We start from the raw sequence: 21,635 nt of genomic DNA, 5'->3' as shown, positions 1-21,635 counted from the left end.
GGACGCTCCGTCCCATAGGACGCACCTAGTTTTTTGGGGAGGAAATAAAGGAAATTCCCCCCCCTTTATTTCCCCCCCAAAACCAGGTTGGGGAACAGCGGGATGGCGGCGCTGCACCTCCCTGCTGTCCCCCGAGCTTGTGGGGCTGGCCGATGTCTGCCCAAAGCACGGGGTGCTCTGCTTCAGCGCGCCCCGCGCTCCGTGCAGCAGGCTGCTATCTGCAGCCTAGGGAGCCCTGCGGGAACTCCCGCAGGGCTCCCCAGGCTGATGAATATCTGCCCGGCGCGCGGGGGCGCTCTGCTTCAGGGTGTCCTGCGCGCCGGGCGGCAGGCTGCTATCCGCAGTGTGGGGAGCCCTGCGGGAGTTCCCGCAGGGCTCCCCAGGCTTGCTGATAGCTTCCTGAAGCCTGGAGAGTGAGAGGGGTCGGTGCGCACCGACCCCTCTCACTCTCCAAGCTTCAGCGAAAGCCTGTATTCGCCCCATAGGACGCACACAGATTTCCCCTTCATTTTTGGAGGGGAAAAAGTGCGTCCTATAGGGCGAAAAATACGGTAATCATTTCCTGAATAACAATTTCCTTAAAAACCAACTTAGACTGAGTTTCAGCACACATGAAAAACTTATTTCCTGATGAATAGCCTTTGGACTATTCTTAAATAGAAAACTATGTTTAAAAAGATTTTTTCCTCTAAAAGCATTTTATTTTAAAAATCCGATTTAAATAAAAAAAACCATTGATTTTTATCCACCCTGCTGATAATAGAATAAGGGACTCCCTAAGGGACTCCCTAAGGTCATCTAGTCAAACCCCTCAGCTAAAGCATCCATGACAGATGCCTCTTTGCTTGTCTGGATGAAGGACAGAGGTGTGTGTAGAACTGTACAGAGGTTTAATCTGTTGCTCCATGCACTTTTGCCTATGGCCATGCCTACCATTGAACCCTGGAAGTTTACCCAGAAGGCAACACAGCTCCCATGCTACAAATGTATTCCCACCAGTGGCTGTATTGAGTTTCAGGCTCTATAGAGTTCTCCCCATCTGTGGCTGGAGATGTGAGGCATTGATCCTGGAACCTTTTGCATGCAAAACCCATCTTCTGCTACTCCCAAGAAGATCTGTATCTGCAACAGGATTGTTGCAGCACAGTGGACTTCCCTTTGATTTCAGTAGTGCTGCTGCGGCTTCCTGCCTCGTTTCTTTCTCATGTCAATCTCCCTGTCTGCTGAAAGAAACAGAACTTCTGCCACCTGCATGAAGGGAAGGAGTGAAGGAAGTTTGAAGGCACTTCCTCAGCTGAGTGGAACACAGCTGGGTGGGCAATGACAAAAATATAGCTGGCTTGGTAGGGCGTCCTCCCTCTTTTTGAGAAGGGACACTTGGGAGGATAGCTTCAAAGAGATCACTTCTTCTTTAGAGGTGGGGAACTTGTGTCTCTCCAGATGTTGTTGAGCTACTGCTGCCATCATCTCAGACCATTGGCCATGCTGCCTGGGATAGATGGGAACCGGAGTCCAGCCAATCTCAATTTAGGGCCCTATTCAATTTAGCAAAGCCCAGTAACAAACTCACAAGAATTGGTGCTTTTGAATTATGGTGCTGGAGGAGACTCTTGAGAGTCCCATGGACTGCAAGAAGATCAAACCTCTCCATTCTTAAGGAAATCGGCTCTGAGTGCTCACTGGAAGGACAGATTGTGAAGCTGAGGCTCCAGTACTTTGGCCACCTCATGAGAAGAGAAGACTCCCTGGAAAAGACCCTGATGTTGGGAAAGATGGAGGGCACAAGGAGAAGGGGATGACAGAGGATGAGATGGTTGGACAGTGTTCTCGAAGCTATCAGCATGAGTTTGACCAAACTGTGGGAGGCAGTGGAAGACAGAAGTGCCTGGCGTGCTCTGGTCCATGGGGTCACGAAGAGTAGGACACGACTAAACAAGTAACAAACTCACAACCAGCGTAGGTATCATTCGGGTCCTTGGGCTAATGCCCCTGAAGAGCCCAGCAATTGCCTTTTCCTTCAGCTGCTTCTGTGCCCTGTCATTTTCTCACATTTTCAAGGCAAAATTGATACGTGACTTTTCCAATAGGTTGCATCCCTATTTGTTTCCCTGGAGGATCTGAAGCACACACGCACAAATTCGATCTCTCCTTGTAGCTTTCAGTAGAAGCCTCCACCAATAACTTCTTCCTCCTTTAAAAAAACCAAAAAACTGAAGACCAGTTCTTGGAGTTAGGTAATATGCTGTCTTACAATTTTATATAGTTGAATTGAATTCCTCACACCCCTCTGCTTTATGACCAGTTCTAGGAGAGCTTGGGACACGAGTTGCACTGTGGGTTAAACCACAGAGCCTAGGGCTTGCCGATCAGAAGGTCGGCGGTTCGAATCCCCACAACAGGGTGAGCTTCCGTTGCTCAGTCCCTGCTCCTGCCAACCTAGCAGTTCGAAAGCGTGTCAAAGTGCAAGTAGATAAATAGGCAGGAAGGTTAACGGTGTTTCCGTGCGCTGCTCTGGTTCGCCAGAAGCGGCTTAGTCATGCTGGCCACATGACCTGGAAGCTGTACGCCGGCTCCCTTGGCCAATAAAGCGAGATGAGCACCGCAACCCCAGAGTCGGTCACGACTGGACCTAATGGTCAGGGGTCCCTTTACCTTTACCTTTTTAGGAGAGCTTGCTGCCCTTTCCTTAGCCTTCTGGTTGTGTTGTCGGTAGAGCTACATGTCTAGTGTGTTGGGGGCATGGAGATGACTTCATCCAGGAACCCTCAAGCATTTCAGACTTGACAATTACAGTGGTGTGTTGGCGAGGAAAGGCAAAACCAGGAGAGCACGTGGAGGAAGAGGCTGCATCATCATATGGCTTAAAATACAAACACAGACAAGCTTTTATAAATAGAAAGTTCCAGGGTTTATATAAAAATAAATACACACGCCACAATGAGAATGATAATTAGAGTGCCAGGAATCTGTGGGGAAAGGGCAGTGGCTAGAATTAGGCAAGTCTTTGATAGCTGTCTGTGTTTTGTAGAATGTCTAAGGCGTGGCTAGGCAAACTAAGGCCCAGGGGCCGGATCCAGCCCAATCGCCTTCTCTATCTGGCCTGCAGACAGTCCATGAATCAGCATGTTTTTACATAAGTAGAATGTGTGCTTTTATTTAAAATGCAATTCTGGGTTATTTGTGGCACATAATAATTCATTCATTCATCCCCCAAAAATATTGTCCGGCCCCCGACAAGGTCTGAGGGACAGTGGACCGGCCCCCTGCTGAAAATGTTTGCTGACCCCTGGTCTAAGGGATCTTCCTAGGCATGTTTGAAGCAGTAAGGGGACACCTAGACCAAATTTTTGACCTACCCGCTGAGGGTTTTGCATACACACTGCCCCCAAATTAACTAAACTCCTCAACCATCATTCTTTTTATATATACCCTGCTCATCTGACTGGGCTACCCCAGCCACTCTGGGCGGCTTTCCACAAAACATAAAGGAACAAAACAAAACATCAAATGTTAAAAGCTTCCCTATACAGTGGAACCTTGGTCCCAAACGGCTTAGTTGACAAACAAATCGGCTCCTGAACGCCGCAAACCTGGAAGTAAGTGTTCCGGTTTGCAAACGTTTTTCAGAAGCCAAATGTCTGTTTTGGCTGTCAACATTTTTTCCGGGGCCAATCAGCCAATCTGAAGTCGTGCCTTGGTTTTCGAACATTTTGGAAGTCGAAAGGACTTCCAGAATGGATTGAGTTTGAGAACCAAGATACCACTGCACAGGGCTGCTTTCAGATGTCTTCTAAAGGTTGTATAGTTACTTATGTCCTTGTCATCTGATGGGAGGACATTCCACAGGGTGGGTGCCACTACCGAGAAGGTCCTCTGCCTGGTTCCCTGTAACCTCACAGTGAAGGAACTGCCAGAAGGCCCTCGGTGCTGGACCTCAGTGTCTGGGCTGAATGATGGGTGTGGAGACGCTCCTTCAATGTATACAGGGCTGAGGCTGTTGAGGGCTTTAAACATCAGCACCAACACTTTGCACTGTGCCTGGAAACATACATTACAGAACCATGGCTTTCCCCAAAGAATCCTGGGAGCTGTAGTTTGTTAAAGGTGCTGAGAGTGGTTAGGAGACCCTCCTCACAGAGCTATAATTCCAGAGTTGCTTGTGAAGAGAGACTGGTTGTTAAACCACTTTGGGAATTGAATCTGTTTGGTCACTCTTGGTTATTTAGCACGTTTATATTTCACATTTCTTATGTGAATAAGTCTCTTAATAAGTCATTTCCTGTTCTCTGGGGTGGAGGCTTTAATGGCCTGTTTCATTTGCATTTGCTCCGCTTTCCTTTTTATTGAAAACACACACAGAGAGAAATGTTTAGAGACAAATCAGAGAAAATCAGTAATTAAAGTCCCCCTTCCAAGGGGAATAGGAACTGCCCAATTAAGAGGCAATTAATCGGTAATACCATTGCTGCTCTGAAGAGGACACAGTTAGTGACAGAATAAACTCATGGAGGAAGTTTCTAATTAATAGTGCAGAAGATCTTTCATGGCAGAATAATCTCAAGGAGGAAGCTTATAATTAATGGTGTAGGAGACCTTTGAATGGAATTTGCCTCAAAGTCAACATCATGGCGGATCTTGGCATGGAGGTGAGCAGTCATGGAGATTGTAGCTATATTAAGTGTTATGAGGATCTGCTGTGTTAATTCTGTTTCCAGTTGACTGTGTGAAAGGTAGCAATATGGGCTCTTGGGCTGAAAGCAACACTGACCACCTTTCTTAGGTTTTAACATAATACCATCTACATTTCTTGAGGGGAAGATACCAGAATATACATTGTAATTTAAACTTGCATACATCTGGGTCTGCTTAAGATGAAAAATTTTGTCTGATGCATTATGTTATGTACTGAAGTTCTCACCCTGGGCCAGCAGGGGGATACTGTAGATAGTTATGCAAATGAAGGATCGAAAGCGACGTTCAGTGATTGGATAGTTTTAGAAAGTTGTTACAGTAACGTGGTACTGGAGCTCTATATAAGCAGGCTGACTGAGCCCTTCAGTTCAGTTCTGTCCTGGCCTGTGAATAAATAAGAGCTGTTTGAAGAATCGCTGTGTCGTCTGATATGTTCACCCACAACCTAACACATTACTTCTTCTTTTTTATGTCCTGTTAATGTGCATGTTTGCACAGCCCTGATTACTGGTTTGTATTAGCAAGTAAATTAATGATTTATTGGTTGAATGACAACAAGTATGCTAATTGAGACAACAGCTCCCACAATTTCTGGCATAGATGTTTAATGAAAGCCATACTCTTGATTTGCCATCTGGATCAACCCAGAGAATAAACTTGGGATTTTCTGTATTGGAAATACATCTAAAAAGAAAAAAAAAATGTTTTAAGGTTTCTGTTACGGTATGTATTCTGTTTCTGATTTTTATTCTGTTTGTTGTGGCTCAGGGCTAAAGCAGCTAAATTTGATAGACATCCTATGCCCTTTTAAAATGTGGGGCTTTTTTGGGAGGGGTTGTTGCTTTTATATTGATTATATATTTTGTGGTTTTATATTTTGATTTTGTTCTGTGAACCACCATGGGAGTGCCCTGAGACATTACAGAAAAAAAGAAACTGTCATCCTGTATGATGGTAGCATTTGTGTGGCTGCAGGCCCACGAACTGGTCTGTGGTTTAGCCACAGAATCACAGAATTGTAGAGTTGGAATGACCCCAACAGAAATCACAACTAAAGAGTCCTTGACAGATAGCCATACAATCTCAGTTTATAAACCCCAAGGAAGGAGAGTCCACAACCTCCCAAGGGAGACCGTTCCACTCTCAAACAGCTCTTACTGTCAGAAAGTTGTTCCTGGTGTTTAGTCAGAATCTCCTTTTTGTAATTTGAGTCCATAGATTCAGGTCCTGGCCTCCAGAGCAGGAGAAAACAAGCCTGCTTTTCCACATGACAGCCTTTTAGATATTTGGCTATCAGATCTCCTCTTGGTCTTCTTTTTTCCAGGGTAAACATACCCAACTTCCTCAACCAATTTCTCATAAGGCTTGGTTTCCAGACCCTTGATAATCCTGGCCATCCTCCAAATGTAAATGTTCCGGCTTGTTAATAACCTTCTTGGATTGTGGCACCCAGAACTGGACACAGGACTCCAGGTGTGGTCTGACCAAGATGGGATAGATGGGTACTATGTAATTCCCTTATCTGGATACTAGACTTCTGTTGATTAGACCCCTAGAACCTTTTCACATGCACTACTGTCAAGCCAAGGGACACGGGTGGCGCTGTGGGTTAAACCACAGAGCCTAGGACTTGCCGATCAGAAGGTCGGTGGTTTGAATCCCCGCAACAGGGTGAGCTCCCGTTGCTCGGTCCCTGCTCCTGCCAATCTAGCAGTTCGAAAGCACGTCAAAGTGCAAGTAGATAAATAGGTACCACTCCGGCGGGAAGGTATACGGTGTTTCCGTGCACTGCTCTGGTTCGCCAGAAGCGACTTAGTAATGCTGGCCACATGACCAGGAAGCTGTACGTCGGCTCCCTCGGCCAATAAAGCAAGATGAGTGCCGCAACCCCAGAGTCGGCCACGACTGGACCTAATGGTCAGGGGTCCTTTTACCTTTACCTTACTGTCAAGCCAGGATTTCCTCGTCCTATATTTGTGCATCTGATTTTTCCTTTGTAAGTATAACCTTTGTCCCGACTGAAATTCATTTTGTTAGTTTGGGCCTCAGTTCTCCATTCTGTTAAGGTGGTCTTGAATCCTCTCCCAGTTTGGTGCCACCCACAAATTTGATTAGCGTTTTACAAAAAAGCATTACAACGTTTGGGCAAATTGCAAGCTTTAAATTAAATAAAAATAAGACCAAGCTGTTAGTTAAAAATTTACCAGAACCAGACAAAACAGAACAATATCAGACCATAGAAATAGAGATTCATAAGAAAGTTAAATATCTAGGAATTTGGCTTACAACCGAGGATATTAATATTTTCAAAGACAATTATGAAAAGATTTGGAACGAAATAAAAAGGAATCTAGAGATATGGGGTAGAATGAATTTATAATTATTAGGAAGAATTGCAGCAATTAAGATGAACGCATTGCCAAAAATGTTGTTCTGGTTTCAGTCAATACAAAAAAGCATTGCACCGTAAACATCCATAGAACTAGTGCGATATTGTTGTTGTTTAGTCATTTAGTCGTGTCCGACTCTTCGTGACCCCATGGACCAGAGCACGCCAGGCACTCCTTTCTTCCACTGCCTCCCGCAGTTTAGTCAAACTCATGCTGGTAGCTTCGAGAACACTGTCCAACCATCTCATCCTCTGTCGCCCCCTTCTCCTTGTGCCCTCCATCTTTCCCAACATCAGGGTCTTTTCCAGGGAGTCTTCTCTTCTGATGAGGTGGCCAAATTATTGGAGCCTCAGCTTCAGGATTTGTCCTTCCAGTGAGCACTCAGGGCTGATTTCCTTAAGAATGGATAGGTCTGATCTTCTTGCAGTCCATGGGACTCTCAAGAGTCTCCTCCAGCACCATAATTCAAAAGCATCAATTCTTCGGCGATCAGCCTTCTTGATGGTCCAGCTCTCACTTCCATACATCACTACTGGGAAAACCATAGCTTTAACTATATGGACTTTTGTTGGCAAGGTGATGTCTCTGCTTTTTAAGATGCTGTCTAGGTTTGTCATTGCTTTCTAGTGTGACATAATGGTTATTAAAGTGTCAGACTAGGACCTCGGAGACCAGGGTTCATATCCCCACTCACTTTTGAAGCTGACTGGGTGTCCTTGGGCTAGTCATTGCCTCTCAGCCTAACCTACCTCACAGGTTTGTCATGAGGAAGGGGGGGGGGACCAGGTATGACACCTTGGTTTTTTTTTGTTTTTTTTAAATGATATTTATTAAAGTTTCAAAAAAAGGTTACATTGATAAGAAAAAGAAAAATAGAGAAAAGAAAAATACAAAATACAAAAAAAAACAAAACAATTAAAAACAATTCCATCTTTTCATCACTTATCTTTCATTTACTTGTTTCCCGGACCTCCTCATGCCTCCCTTTTTTGTATTCCAGTTCAATTTATTAGTTCAGCAATTCCTTTCCCTCCTTATTTTATCCTAATCTTTAATCTTAATATATTATAGCATTAAGTTTTGACCTATTGAAAATCCAGTTTTTCCATATTCTTTTACCATTACAGCTAGAAACCACTTAACTTCAATCCAACATCATTCTAACATTCATTAATTTTGCAATATTTCTGTAAATAGTCTTTAAATTTCTTCCAATCTTCTTCCACCGACCCAGGTATGACACCTTGAGCACCTTGGAGGAAAAAAGGTGGGCTATAAATGCAACAAATAAACCGATAATAAAATGCACATTAAAACAGTCCCTTTGGTCAGGCACATTGAGCATCCTTTGCGAATTGCACAGAACTGGGGGAACATTCCCAGCTGAGTTTCAGCAAGCGGAAGCCTGGCACACAACTTATTGTGAGACAAATGAATCTCCTCACTGTTTGGATGCTTCCTCCGCAGCCACAATATCCTCTCCGCCCCCCCCCCTTGAAAAAACCTCCACAGCAAATGGGAGGAAGAGCAGCCCACGTGCAGCTGCTTCCTGAGCTGGTAGCTCCTTCCATACTTTTCTGTCTCCAGAGCCCCCAGGAATAGGATGCCTGCAACTGTTTTCAAAAAGTATTTGTAGTGACAACTGGGTACAGTGGTACCTCGGGTTAAGAACTTAATTCGTTCTGGAGGTCCGTTCTTAACCTGAAACTATGGATGGATTTCCTCCTAAATTGATTTTAGAACTTTGAATTTATTGTTATTCACACTTTTATACTGTATTTTATGCTGTTTTTTGTTGTATCACAATTAAGTGTTTTAAATTTGTTGTTAGCCGCTCTGAGCCCGGTTTTCTGAACCAGGAAGGGCAGGGTATAAATAATTTATTATTATTATTATTATTATTATTATTATTATTATTATTAACCCAAGGTACCACTTTAGCTAATGGGGCCTCCTGCTGCCGCCACACGATTTCTGTTCTCATCCTGAAGCAACGTTCTTAACCTGAGGTACTATTTCTGGGTTAGCGGAGTCTGTAACCTGAAGCGTCTGTAACCCGAGGTACCACTGTATTAGACCCATCAAGGTCTGCCAAATAATGGCCAGGTATTTAAAGCACTATTTTAGTAGAACGGGGGGGGGGGGAGGGAACGACTTTGGGGCTTTAAAAAGCCCAAGTTAGTTAACAGTTACTACCCCCCCAAAAAATGATGGAGTTGATTTCTCAAGCATTGTAAACCAGGGGTGCCCAAACTTTTTTCAAAGAGGGCCAGATTTGATGACGTGAACATGTGTGAGGGCCAACCAAAGTTTTACAATTTTACCCAGAAGTTGTTGAGCCCTTTTTAAAGGATTTAACCCCAAAGTTGCTGAGCTTTTTCTTACAATTTTACAGGACATATACTGTCACGGGGTCCTCATTAGGCCCCCATAACGGGCTTTGGCCATGCCTGTTGTAAACAATTCCATATAACTTAACAACATAATGCAAATACAAGATGTAAGTGGGAACATGGTCTAGAGAATGAATCATTCTTTCCATTTATCTCGGAAATTCAGGAAATAGCACGCATGCTTACAAATTCTGAAATGGAATGAAGAAAACAGGCACACCAAGGAAAGTAGTCTGTTTTCAAAAAGCAGGCAGGCTTATAGTGCAGGGGAGGGGAAAATGTATTTTATTTAGATCTAGGGGTCTTAGGACACCATATCAGAAGGTGGTGGCCTCTCTTTCCGAAGGTTTGTTGGCCATCTATCAGGGCCTCCTTAGTTGTGATTCCTGCTTTGCAGTGGGTTGGGCTAGATGACCCTTGGGGTCTCTTCCTGTCACGGCTGAAATGGCCGCTGTTTCTTTAATGCTTAAAAAAGCTGGGTCAGCATGAGTCAGCGGCCTGCACCGGGTTGTATATATAGAGTGAGAAATGTTGGGTTGGGTTGGTTGGTTGGTGAAAGCTGATAGTGGTGATGTGTGTACAGTTGGTCAGTCGCTTTTGCAGAAAGACTTTTAAGAATAAAAGCAGAAAGTACTCTGCAGGGATACTCTTCTGGTGGACTCTTTTATGCCGACAAGGGTCCGAGGACCAGGCAAAAGGGAGGTCAGAACCCTTTTGCTTTTTACAAACACTGACACTTGCAACCCTGCAGTTCTATGATTCTATCATTGGTATACTCCGTAAACCATTTCAAAGCCTATTTTGGCATTAAGCAGGATAGAAATTCCATTAGTAGTAATAATGTGTGCCTTACTGGTCTTTTGGCAATCTCCGACACAGCCAACGGGTCTTGCAGAGAGAGACTTTGTTTGGTTTCAGAGTCCTTGTTTTGTATAGTGATGCTGACTTGGCAACATCAGTGGGGCTGGAGATGCTGCAAGACCACGTCTTCCACCCCCCCTGACCATTGGCCCTGCTGGCTGTAGCTGATGAGAGTTAGATCCTGACATTATCTGGAGGCCCACCGGCTTCCCAGCCCTGCTTTACAGAGAGAAGCTCCCTGCCCCAAAGAGATTCCAATTTCTAATTTCTAAATTTCTAAAATCCGAAAGGGTCATTGGGACTGCAGAGGGATAAGCAGAGGCAGGATGTGTGATCATTTCAGGAGTGGTGAAGCTGTGACCCTCCATATGCTGTTGGACTACAACTCCTCTCATCCTTGACCATTGGACCTGCTGGCTTGGACTCTGGGGAGCTGGAGTCCAGCTGCATCACAGAGCGACAGGTTGCCCAGGTGTGCTTTGCCCCATCTTCTCTAGAAGTCCCTGAGGGTTATCAAAAGGAGCCGACTAATCCAGAGATGGAATCGTCTTTTGAGGAGTTCATGGCTGATTTTTTTGGGTCCTTTTTTTCCTCCTAGGAAGGTGTGAAGATTTGCTCTCCCTAAAATTGCATCCCAGCGCTCCGTCCCGAAGGGAGCAAACATTGCAAGAAAGATGTGCTTCCACTTGTGGATCGCTGGTCTTCTGCTGTCAGCACTGGCTGGTAAGGGGTAGAGATGCTTGTGGTTTGTGCCTCTGCAAGATTCTCTCCTGGATTCGGGGGACTCTGATTTTCAGGAGTGAGACCCAGACCTTTACACGTATTTCAAAATATTTGCAGGATTTTGCAGGCTGGAAGAGAGGGGAAATTGAGGTTTCCTGACCATGCCCTGCTCTCTTTAGTCTTAGGTTTGTCCGCTGGTTCACAGGTGGCCAGTGATGAGAGAGTCTCCCATCTGAGACCCTGGACAATGGCTGCCAGTCAGAGTAAACAATACAGTGGTACCTTGGTTCTCAAACGCTGAAAACCTGGAAATAAGTGTTCCAGTTTTCAAACGTTTTTCGGAAGCCGAACGTCTGATGTGGCTGTCGGCTATTGTTTCTGGGGCGCCTGCACCAATCACCTTGGTTTTCAAACATTTCGAAAGTCAAGCAGACTTCCAGAACAGATTAAGTTTGGCACGTTTGTTTTTGCTATTTATTTTGCTTTTTGTTTTTGAGGCTTTTTCGGTTAATTTGTTTTTGTGACTGTGCGGAACCCACTTCACCTACTGATTGATTGATTGATTGATTGTGTGACTGTGGAAATGGATAAAAGCCCCCCATTCAAACAATGACCATCATCAGTGCAGGTAAGAATTTTTTTTTTATTATTATCATCAACAATACTCTCTTATTTATTTTATAGTGCAGTACACTGATTATTGCTCTCATTTTATGGATCAATGGTCTCATTAGATAGTAAAATTCATGTTAAATTGCTGTTTTAGGGGTTGTTTTTAAAAGTCTGGAACGGATTAATCCATTTTGAATTGCTTTCTGTGGGAAAGTGTGCCTTGGTTTTGGAACGCTTTGGTTCTGGAACAGACTTCTGGAACGGATTAAGTTTGAGAACCGAGGTACCACTGTACTGGGTTAGGGTGGCTCATGAGCCCGATTCAGTGCAAAATAGCTTCATACATTAACTCAGGGCTGAGGAACTCCAGGCAAAGGTACTAAGCGTGGGTTGCAGCCTTCTGCACGCAGAGGAGATGCTCTGCCCCAGGGGTCAGCTAACTTACCGCACCTCAGGCCGGTGTCTCCTGCGCCGATCGCTCGGCGGGCCGGAGGGCGGGCACTTCCGGGTCGGAGGAGCACTGGAAATAGCTTGTGCGCATGTGCATGGGCCCCCTCCAATTCAGATGTGCACTGGAAAGAACATTTGACCATGCGCAAATAACGCTTGCGCATGCGCACAAGCTATTTCCGGTGCTCCTCGGACCCAGAAGTGGGCAGCTGCGCAGCGCAGCGCCGGTAAGAGCGGGAGGCGGGGTTTGCCGCGGGCCAGATAAACAAGTCCCTCGGGCCTTATCCAGCCCATGGGCCTTAGTTTGGGGACCCCTGCTCTAACCACTCAGCAACAGCCCATCCCTCACTCTCCTCCATTTCCAGGTTGCAAAGGAATATTACACAGGGTTTTGCATGTAGCTGAGCAGAAAGCCAAAGGGGGAGCCCTCCTTTCTGGAGTTTACGCTGCCTTGGGAGACATCTGGAGGCAGAGATTTAGGCGGAAGCAGGAGGGGCCGAGAGCTAGACTTGGCAACGTCCCCTGCATGCTCTCTGCTTGTACGCTGGTTTTGACCTTTAAAGCTCTTCACAGCCTAGGACCCTCGTACCTACGGGACCGCCTCTCCCGGTATGCCCCACGGAGAGCCTCAAGGTCCATAAATAGCAACACCCTAGAGGTCCCGGGCCCAAAGGAAATTAGATTAGCCTCAACCAGAGCCAGGGCCTTTTCAGCACTGGCTCCGTCCTGGTGGAACGCTCTGTCTCATGAGACCAGGGCCCTGCGGGATCTGATTTCTTTCTGCAGGGCCTGTAAGACAGAGTTGTTCCGCCTGGCCTTTAGCTTGGAAACAATTAGATTCCCTCCCCCTCTTTCTTTTTTCCTTTCTCCTCCTGTGAAGAGGCTGCATCTTAATGTTTTAATGTTGTATTTTAATCTTGTTTTTTAAGTTGTATTTTAATCAACTTGTTTTTATTATTGGTTGTTAGCCGCCCTGCGCTGGGGAGGGCGGGGTATAAATAAATTTTATTATTATTATTATTATTATTATTATTATTATTATTATTATTAAAAATCTGGCTTCACTTCGAGTCTCCGAGTCTCCCTTCTGACCTGCTGATGATCCAGCCCTGACGCTCAGGGGTAGATCATCTGCTTTGTATGCAGAAGGCCTCTAGTCCAATCCCTGGAGATCTCCAGATAGGGCTGGGGGAGACGGCCTTCCTACAACCCTGGAGAGATGCTGCCAGTCCGTGCAGGCAGCACTGAACCAGGTGGACCAATGGTCTGAGTCAGCAGAAGGCAGCTTCTGATATTCAGTTAGCTGTATGACTGGGTTTTTATGTAAATTTGGGATCTGTCCGGGATACACACACACGGGAGTAGCCGTACTCTGCAATGAGGTTCAGTCCTCAGATAGAGAACTGTTCCCCATCATTTTCTTTCATGATGCTCAGCGTCTTGATAGACAATGCACTGCTCAGGCTCCTTTTGCAGCGACTGGATTCATAAAATCAGAGCAAGGGTGACATCTAGTGTGCGAATGGAGGAACTTCCAGTCTCCCTTTCTTCCCTCTACATAATAAGGCGACTGGGGGAAGTCAAACTCGGAATTGCTTAGAAACAATAACAAGCCTGTTTAGTAATAAGCACTATGGTTAGTCAGACGCCTGTGCTTCCTTCCTCGCAATCCTGCTCACCAGGCAACCTGAAAGGGTTCCCTGTAATTTCAGATTAATCAATCATGGTTTCTTAGAGAAATATTTCTGTATTTGGATGTATTTACATAGGCAGTTAAGGGATGCGGGTGGCGCTGTGGGTTAAACCACAGAGCCTAGGGCTTGCCGATCAGAAGGTTGGCGGTTCGAATCCCCGCGATGGGGTGAGCTCCCGTTGTTCGGTCCCAGCTCCTGCCAACCTAGCAGTTCGAAAGCACAAAAGTGCAAATAGATAAATAGGTACCGCTCTGGTGGGAAGGTAAACGGCGTTTCCGTGCGCTGCTCTGGTTTGCCAGAAGCGGCTTAGTCATGCTGGCCACATGGCCCGGAAGCTGTACGCCGGCTCCCTCAGCCAATAAAGCGAGATGAGCACCGTAACCCCAGAGTTGGTCACGACTGGCCCTAACGGTCAGGGGTCCCTTTACCTTTACATAGGCAGTTGCTTCTGAACTTACCAGTTTTGCTGGAGAACATGCCTCTGCTTTGGGTCACGCAGTGCATGATTAAACTATGGAATTAATTATCACAAGGTGCATTTCCCTCTCCAATGCAGCAATATCGGTCTTTTGGCCGTAGTAAGGGCACAGAGAATCCATTTACGTTGTCCAGTTGTCAAATCCCATATAGAGGGTATATAGTTCAAAATAAGAATATCCTCTGAAAATATTAGCTTTTTCGCACAGTCATATTTATATAATCCACTACATTCTCCCAAGACTTAGTAAGTGCAGGACATTGTAAAAACCTGTTTTTAAAAAGCATTCTTATTACAGCTCCAATAAAATGCTGTTTTTCTATACAAACCTAGTGGAGTCCAATAATTCTACAAATTGTTTTTTGTTGTAGAAGTTATAATTTAAGGTCCAATTAAAACCATCACCCATTGTCTAGGCAATCCTGGTTGACAGGTAAAGTATACATCCTTTGCTCCACCCACTTTCACCTCCGGCCCTGCCCACTCCCAGCATGTGGCCCCCAAAAGGTTGCCCAGAAAGAAATGCATCCTTTGTCCTGAAAAAGGTTCCTAGCCTCTGCTGCAGTGCTTTTACTTAGATGGCACGATTACATGAATTCCCAGAGGATAGCTCCGTTGGTTAGAACATGGTGCTGATAACGCCAAGATTGCAGGTTCGATCCCCATACGGGACAGCTGCATGTTCCTACATTGCAGGGGGTTGGACTGGATGACCCTCAGGGTCTCTTTCAAGTCTGCAATTCTAGGATTCTAAGTCACTGTATGGCTTTTAACCGCGATGGCTGAATAGAGACTCCGTGTTCAAAGGCAGTGTACCACTGAACACCAGTTTCTCTGTGTGAGTGTGCATAGAGGACAAGGTGGGATTCCTAGAGGACTCTGTTTGCCCCCTGTGGGAAATGGGATGGTGCACTTGGACAGGCCTTCCATCTGACCCAGCATATCTCTTCCTTAGTTGTTGTCTGACACTGTCCTTTATTCAGGCTTCCTCTCCATCTGGTACAGAAAAGAGAGGGCAGATACATCCTCTCTTTTAATGCTATTGTCTGTCTAGTCCCCATGCTGATTCGTTTAAAAAAATAATAATCAGGAAAAAGTTGCAACACCTCCTGCTGGACAGCAGGGGGCAGCAGTGCTCCGCCATGGCTCCTGGCTCCTTTTGGTCCCAGTGCTGTGTTCTGGAGCTGAAAGGGTCGTACTGTTTGCTCATTATCAATGCAAGCAGGTTTGGGAAGCCCAGATGATAAGACCCCCCTCTTGGGCTTACTGGTGTGGTCCAAAGGAATGCAGAGCAATGTATCTGGCACCAGTTTGGCTGCAGAAGTTGCCGGAAGGAGGCGTACGAGGCACCATCCAACTGTTTTAGAGACTCCACTATGGATTTGTGTAAGTCTTAATCCTTACCCTTTTCTTCTCCTGAATATATCTCACAAAGCAGCGGAGGTTTAGGACCAGAGTTTTCCTTCTCGTAGATGGACTACCTTTCCAGGTTCATGAGCCTCATCAGCCCCTCACTTGCCCCTGCAGCATGTGCAGAAACTGCCTTCTTGACCGTTGGACCCACTATTGATCTTGTCCGCTTAATCCACTAGAGCAGGCACCCCCAAACTTAGCCCTCCAGATGTTTTGGGACTACAATTCCCATCATCCCTGACCACTGGTACTGTTAGCTAGGGATGATGGGAGTTGTAGTCCCAAAACATCTGCAGGGCTGAGTTTGGGGGTGCCTGCACTAGAGCCTGTCTTCGCATTCAGAAGAAGTCCCTATCTCACCAAGGGCTGGAGACCCATTGGCCACCCTTAGCTGATTTTGCCATCCAGTCGAAGCCGTTTCCTGCGTGTGGCCGCTGTCGCATGCTGACAGCTTCTGGAAGCCACAGGCAAGAGCTGAGTGCAGGGTGGGGGACCAAAGGAGGACAAACCACCCCAGAAGGAGCACGATTGGGCTCCTTTGCTCTCCTTTGCCCCTCACCCTGCCAAGTGAGGATAATAATAATACAGTGGTGCCTCGCAAGACGCAAAGAATCCGTTCTGTGAGTCTCTTCGTCTAGCGGTTTTTTCGTCTTGCGAAGCAAGCTCATTGACGGATTAGCGGATTAGCGCTATTAGCGGCTTTTAGCGGCTTATCAGATTAGCGGATAAGCGGATAAGCAGTTTAGCGGCTTAGAAAAAGGGGGGGAAGGGAAAGAAACCCGCAGGAACTCGCAAGACATTTTCGTCTTGCGAAGCAAGCCCATAGGAGATTTGTTTTGCGAAGCACCTCCAAAACGGAAAACTCTTTCGTCTAGCGAGTTTTCCGTCTTGCGAGGCATTTGTCTTGCGGGGCACCACTGTAATAATAATAATAATAATTTATTTATTTATACCCCACCCATCTGGGTGGCTCCCAACAGAATATTAAAAACACAGTAAAACATCAAACCTTAAAAACTTCCCTAAACAGGGCTGCATTCAGATGTCTTTTAAAAGTAGGATAGTTGTTTATTTCCTTGACATCTGATGGGAGGGCATTCCACAGGGCGGGCACCACCACCAAGAGGCCCTCAGCCTGGTTCCCTGTAACGTCACTTCTTGCAGGGAGGGAACTGCCAGAAGGCCCTCGGCGCTGGGCCTCAGTGTCCAGGCTGAATGATGGGGGTAGAGACGCTTCTTCAGGTACAACTTTGGCTTGCGGAGTGAGTGCAAGCTGTGGTTGGCATCCAACAGCATACTGTGGTTTGCACAAACCAGGACGTAGCCAATACAGGCAATTCAGCCAAGAGACGAGGCCGTGAGCGAGAGCACGACGCTTGTTCTAAGGCTTGGTGTTTTTGTGACCTTTCCTTTTGCTGACGAAATCTCACTGCTGTTTGCCTTCTCTCCCCGCTTGCCTCCTCGCAACCAGGAGCTGTTGAAATCGTGGTCCCCGACGATCCTGTGGTCACCCTCTTTGGCCACGACGCGACTTTGTGCTGCTCCTTCTCCCCGGACGCCAACTTCAGCCTGGACGAGCTCAGCCTCATCTGGCAGCTGACGGACACCAAGCGGTTGGTGCACAGCTTTGCGGGAGGCCAGGACCAACTGGCCAACCAAGGGAGGAGCTACACCAACCGCACGGCTCTCTTCTACGACCAGCTGCCCAGGGGCAACGTCTCTCTGCTGCTGCGCCGCGTCCGGATTGCGGATGAGGGAAGCTTCACGTGCTTCGTCAAAGTCCAGGGCTACAGCAGCGCTGCCGTCACGCTGCAGGTGGCAGGTGAGAGGGAGGGCAGCAGGGCTCCCCAGGGGCCATCGGACACCCTCCCTCAGGGAGTCCCTAGGCCAGCGGTTCTCAAGCCTTCCCCCCGGGGACACCCTTTGAGAATAAAAATTTGCTCATGACGCAACAACATTTCTGTCGATAAGAAATGCTTGTAAAACAAGCAGAAACAGCCTCTAGCAATGCTCAATTTGTAACACAGAACACAACTACTTTATAATATGATCACGGGACATGTAGAAAGTATAAAACCATACAGCTACATATTCTGCAAATAAAAAATAATATTATTTTGATACTATACTGTACTATGCCCAGTATACCTGAAGGAGTGTCTCCACCCCCATCGTTCTGCCCGGACACTGAGGACCTCCTACGAGGGCCTTCTGGCGGTTCCCTCACTGTGAGAAGTGAGGTTACAGAGAACCAGGCAGAGGGCCTTCTTTTTTTTTTTTTTAATAATTTTTATTTACAGGCCAATCAAATCACATTAATTCCAAATCACATTAGTTCCAAATTACATTAGTTCCAAATTATAGCCAAATTTTTAAAATTTTGTTGGGGGTACCCATACTTCGAGCTCCGAAAGGGATCCAAACATCACTCTTGCTGCTGCTTTAATTACACAGTTCTGTCCAGTTCTGTCCAGATAGTCTTTTTGTTATTTTCCTCATCTTCTTGTTGTTATCATATATTCCTTTCTTTGTGATCTCCGATAATCTTCACAAGCCGGTTGAAAACAAACATATCCTGAGTAGATTTTACACTCTCTAAGAGCCATATCACATAAAGGACAGACGCCATTTCCACACCTCCGTAAAGAACCTTCCCACAGTCTGTCCGTTGATATCCACAGGCCTGCCAGTCTGTATCTCAGGGGGCCCTGCCAGGTCAAATTCACATTCCGATAACCATACATTCACATTCCGATAATCATGGGCCTTCTTGGTGGTGGCTCCCGCCCTGTGGAACGCCCTCCCATCAGATGTCAAGGAAATAAGCAACTATCTGACTTTTAGAAGACAACTGAATGCAGCCCTGTTTAGGGAAGTTTTTAAGGTTGGGCGGGGTATAAATAATAAATTATTATTATTATTATTATTATTATTATTATTATTATGCTATACCACACTGAAATGTTTAAATGTTTATTGTCCTGGACTGGGCAGAGGAGGAATGGTGGAGACCACCACCTCATCCTGACCCTTCTAGGGAGCAGGAAGAAGAAGACAGTATAAATTGACAACAGGGGGTTGAGGGAGGTAGCAGCTCAGAGGCAGATGAGGGGAAAAGCTGGGAAATCATGGGAGAGCCAGAACAAAACCCAGCTCACATGTTGTCATTAGAAAGCATTCCATACCCTCCACCTCCCAGAAGCTGACGAGCCTTAAAAGTAGGAGAGCAAAGAGCTCAAAGACAGAGGGAACGTAGCAACACCTATAGAAGTGATGAATGAGGAAGTGGGAGAGACGGGTGGAGATTCACTCGGGACAACGCCATTATCCAAGAGGTTGGGTTCTATAGCCTCTCTCCGTAAAGATTGAAATAAAAAAGGACGGTAAGAAACTTTTCCTTGTCTTTATACTTTCCTGGGCAACCAGTTGGGAGCCGCTGACAGCATCCTGACAGGTACATCACGCACTTTGAGAACCATTGCTAAAGGCTGAGTCCCGGTCCACCTCCCTCATCTTGCATTTACTCCCTTACATTTCTTCATCAATTTGCAATTCTTTAAACAGAAAAAAGATCACAAAGATTCCTTAGCATTCCAGTGAAATTTCTTTGCTAATATATGCATTTTTTTGCAAGCAATATAATGCATTTCGAATACAGTGGTACCTCGGGATGCGAACGGGATCTGTTCCGGAGCCCCGTTCACATCCTGAATAGAACGTAAGACACGCGTGCACGGGTCGCATTTTGCCGTTTCTGCGCATGCGCATGACGTCATTTTTGAGCGTCTGCGCATGCACGAGCGGAGTGCAATCCGAAAGCACTCAACCTAAAGCACATTCAACCCAAGGTATGACTGCAATGTGAGTTTTTTTTTAATGTTACCTTTGTTGATATATGATAAGGGATGTACTTATTAAATTTGCGGGCTGAACAGCATTCCACCTCCTCCTCATCTTCCAGCTTTCTACTCCAAGCCCAACTTGAACCTGGAGCCCAACAAGAACCTGAAGCCAGGAGACCTGGTCACAGTGATATGCCACACCTTTTCTGGCTACCCTGAGGCGACGGTGCTGTGGCAAGATGGCCGTGGCAACAACATAACAGAGAACATCACCACCTCCCAGGTGGCCAACGAGGAGGGCCTCTTTGACGTGCGGAGCATCCTGCGGGTGGTGCTGGAGCCCAACAGCACCTACAGCTGCTTAGTGAGGAACCCTTTGCTGCGACAGGAGACCCACGCCTCTGTCACCATCACAGGTCAGCTGGGTGGGAGCAGGAAGGGGAGGATGGCTGGGGGCTGGCATGCCACTGGGGGGCTCTGTGTGAGAAAGGTCTGGCTGTTGCTCAGGAAAGGCATAGGATCAAGACCAGGTGGGGAAAGGGAAGCAAAGAACCTAGAATTCTAGAGTTGGAAGGTTTGCCTCTTGCCAGGCCTCTGCAATGCAGGAATCGCAGCTCAGGAATCCCTGTATATAAAATTAAATTTTCTCTTTTACAATTCAAAATACTCAGTTTACATTCTTAAGATATCCATGACTTCCCTTCTTCTCTTTCCATGGTTCATTTTACATATCATAAACCCTGCATATTTTACAGAAACTATACCATTCAGTATTCCATTATTATATCCATCAAAACTTATTTACACTGTTGAATTTATCTTAATGCTGCCAGCGTTTTCAGCTGTACACAATTATTTCCCATATATTCAATAAACGTTTTCCGATCTTCTTCAATTCACTTTCAATATAATATTATTATTTTTACATTTTGACTTCCCATCCTTAGATCCGTGATGTTCCTCTTGTTTTCCTTTATCTGCTGCCACAGCTGCCATTTATTGTATTATAACTTATGTCACAGTCATTTATTTGTTCTCCTTCCTGTTATTCAAATCCTGCTTGTGATTACATTTGAGTATAGCTTTTTTCTCACATAGTCAGAAAAGAACCTCCAGCAAAGTTCTCATCTTTTTGATCTCTTATTTTTGCCGTCAGCTTTGCCATCCCTGCAGAGTCTATTATTTTTCACTTGAAAACCCATATTTCTTTCGTTGGGACTTCTTTAGAAACCTCAATGAATGAGCTTCAAAACCTTCAATGAAAGACAGCCCACCAGCTTCTGAGGTGGTCAGTACCACTGTTGGACAGCTCTTATTGTCAGAAAGTTCTTCCTAATGTTTGGTTGGCTAGTGGCCCATCTAGTCTCACGCCCTGTTTGGATAGACAGGTGCTTGTAAAGAAACTGGCCAAATCTGCAAACATAAAATTTATAGCAAGTGCTGTGCATAGTTCTGTCTCTGCCCCTATCCACCACCTGCTTGTGGCTGTCAGGAGCTCAGCCTACACTCGAGTAGGACCCTGGTAGAGACACATGCCTGACACTGGCATGTTCTCTCCCTCCTGGTCGATCGTTCGGGAGCTTCAAAAGCTTTGTTCAGTCCGAACATCACAGCGACCGATGCCACACTTAGGGATCCGTAGAGTTTGCGCATCATGCGTGACAGACCTCAGCAACTAAGCATTTGGGCTAATCTACTTTATTTACATATAAACACACGCGGAGAACTGCAACATGGCTCCCTCTCTTTCTAGCATCAGACAGCAAAGAGAAAAAGAACAAAGGACAATAGTCCCACTTCACGGAACACAGTAACACAAACAGCCTGTCTCCGTCACTTCCCACTCTGTGGAGTCAAAACATATACCGTCATGTGATAGACAAAAATCCCATGACTGCAATCGTGGAGCAGGAATTCTAACCGTGGCCCCTGGAAAGTTATCTAGAAGAGAGTGTGGCCCCTGGACTGAAAAGGTTTCCCCACCCCAACTTTCACCCTGCCTTTGATTTGAAAGCTGAAGAGGTGACCTCTCTCCCTGACTTCCTTGCACCCGGGCACAGGAGGGATTTTTTTTTTTTGGGGGGGGG

General features: G+C 46.0%; 1 protein-coding gene across 2 annotated transcripts in view; it reads left to right on the top strand.

Moving 5' to 3' along the window:
• Positions 1-21,635, top strand: part of CD276 (CD276 molecule) — a 45,904-nt gene that overhangs the window by 4,997 nt on the left and 19,272 nt on the right. For both annotated transcript variants that reach the window (XM_080980522.1, XM_080980521.1), the window contains exons 2-4: positions 10,935-11,059; positions 17,178-17,528; positions 19,668-19,964. In XM_080980522.1, the coding sequence (XP_080836648.1) occupies positions 11,011-11,059; positions 17,178-17,528; positions 19,668-19,964 (697 nt within the window). In that variant the 5' untranslated portion in view covers positions 10,935-11,010. The remainder of the gene's footprint in view (positions 1-10,934; positions 11,060-17,177; positions 17,529-19,667; positions 19,965-21,635) is intronic.

This window comes from Podarcis pityusensis, assembly GCF_964106645.2.
Source record: "Podarcis pityusensis genome assembly, chromosome: 14".
In the NCBI taxonomy this organism is placed as follows: Eukaryota; Metazoa; Chordata; class Lepidosauria; order Squamata; family Lacertidae; genus Podarcis; species Podarcis pityusensis.
The sequence above is the reverse complement of the archived record's forward strand: the minus strand, read 5'-3'. Positions and strand labels throughout refer to the sequence as shown.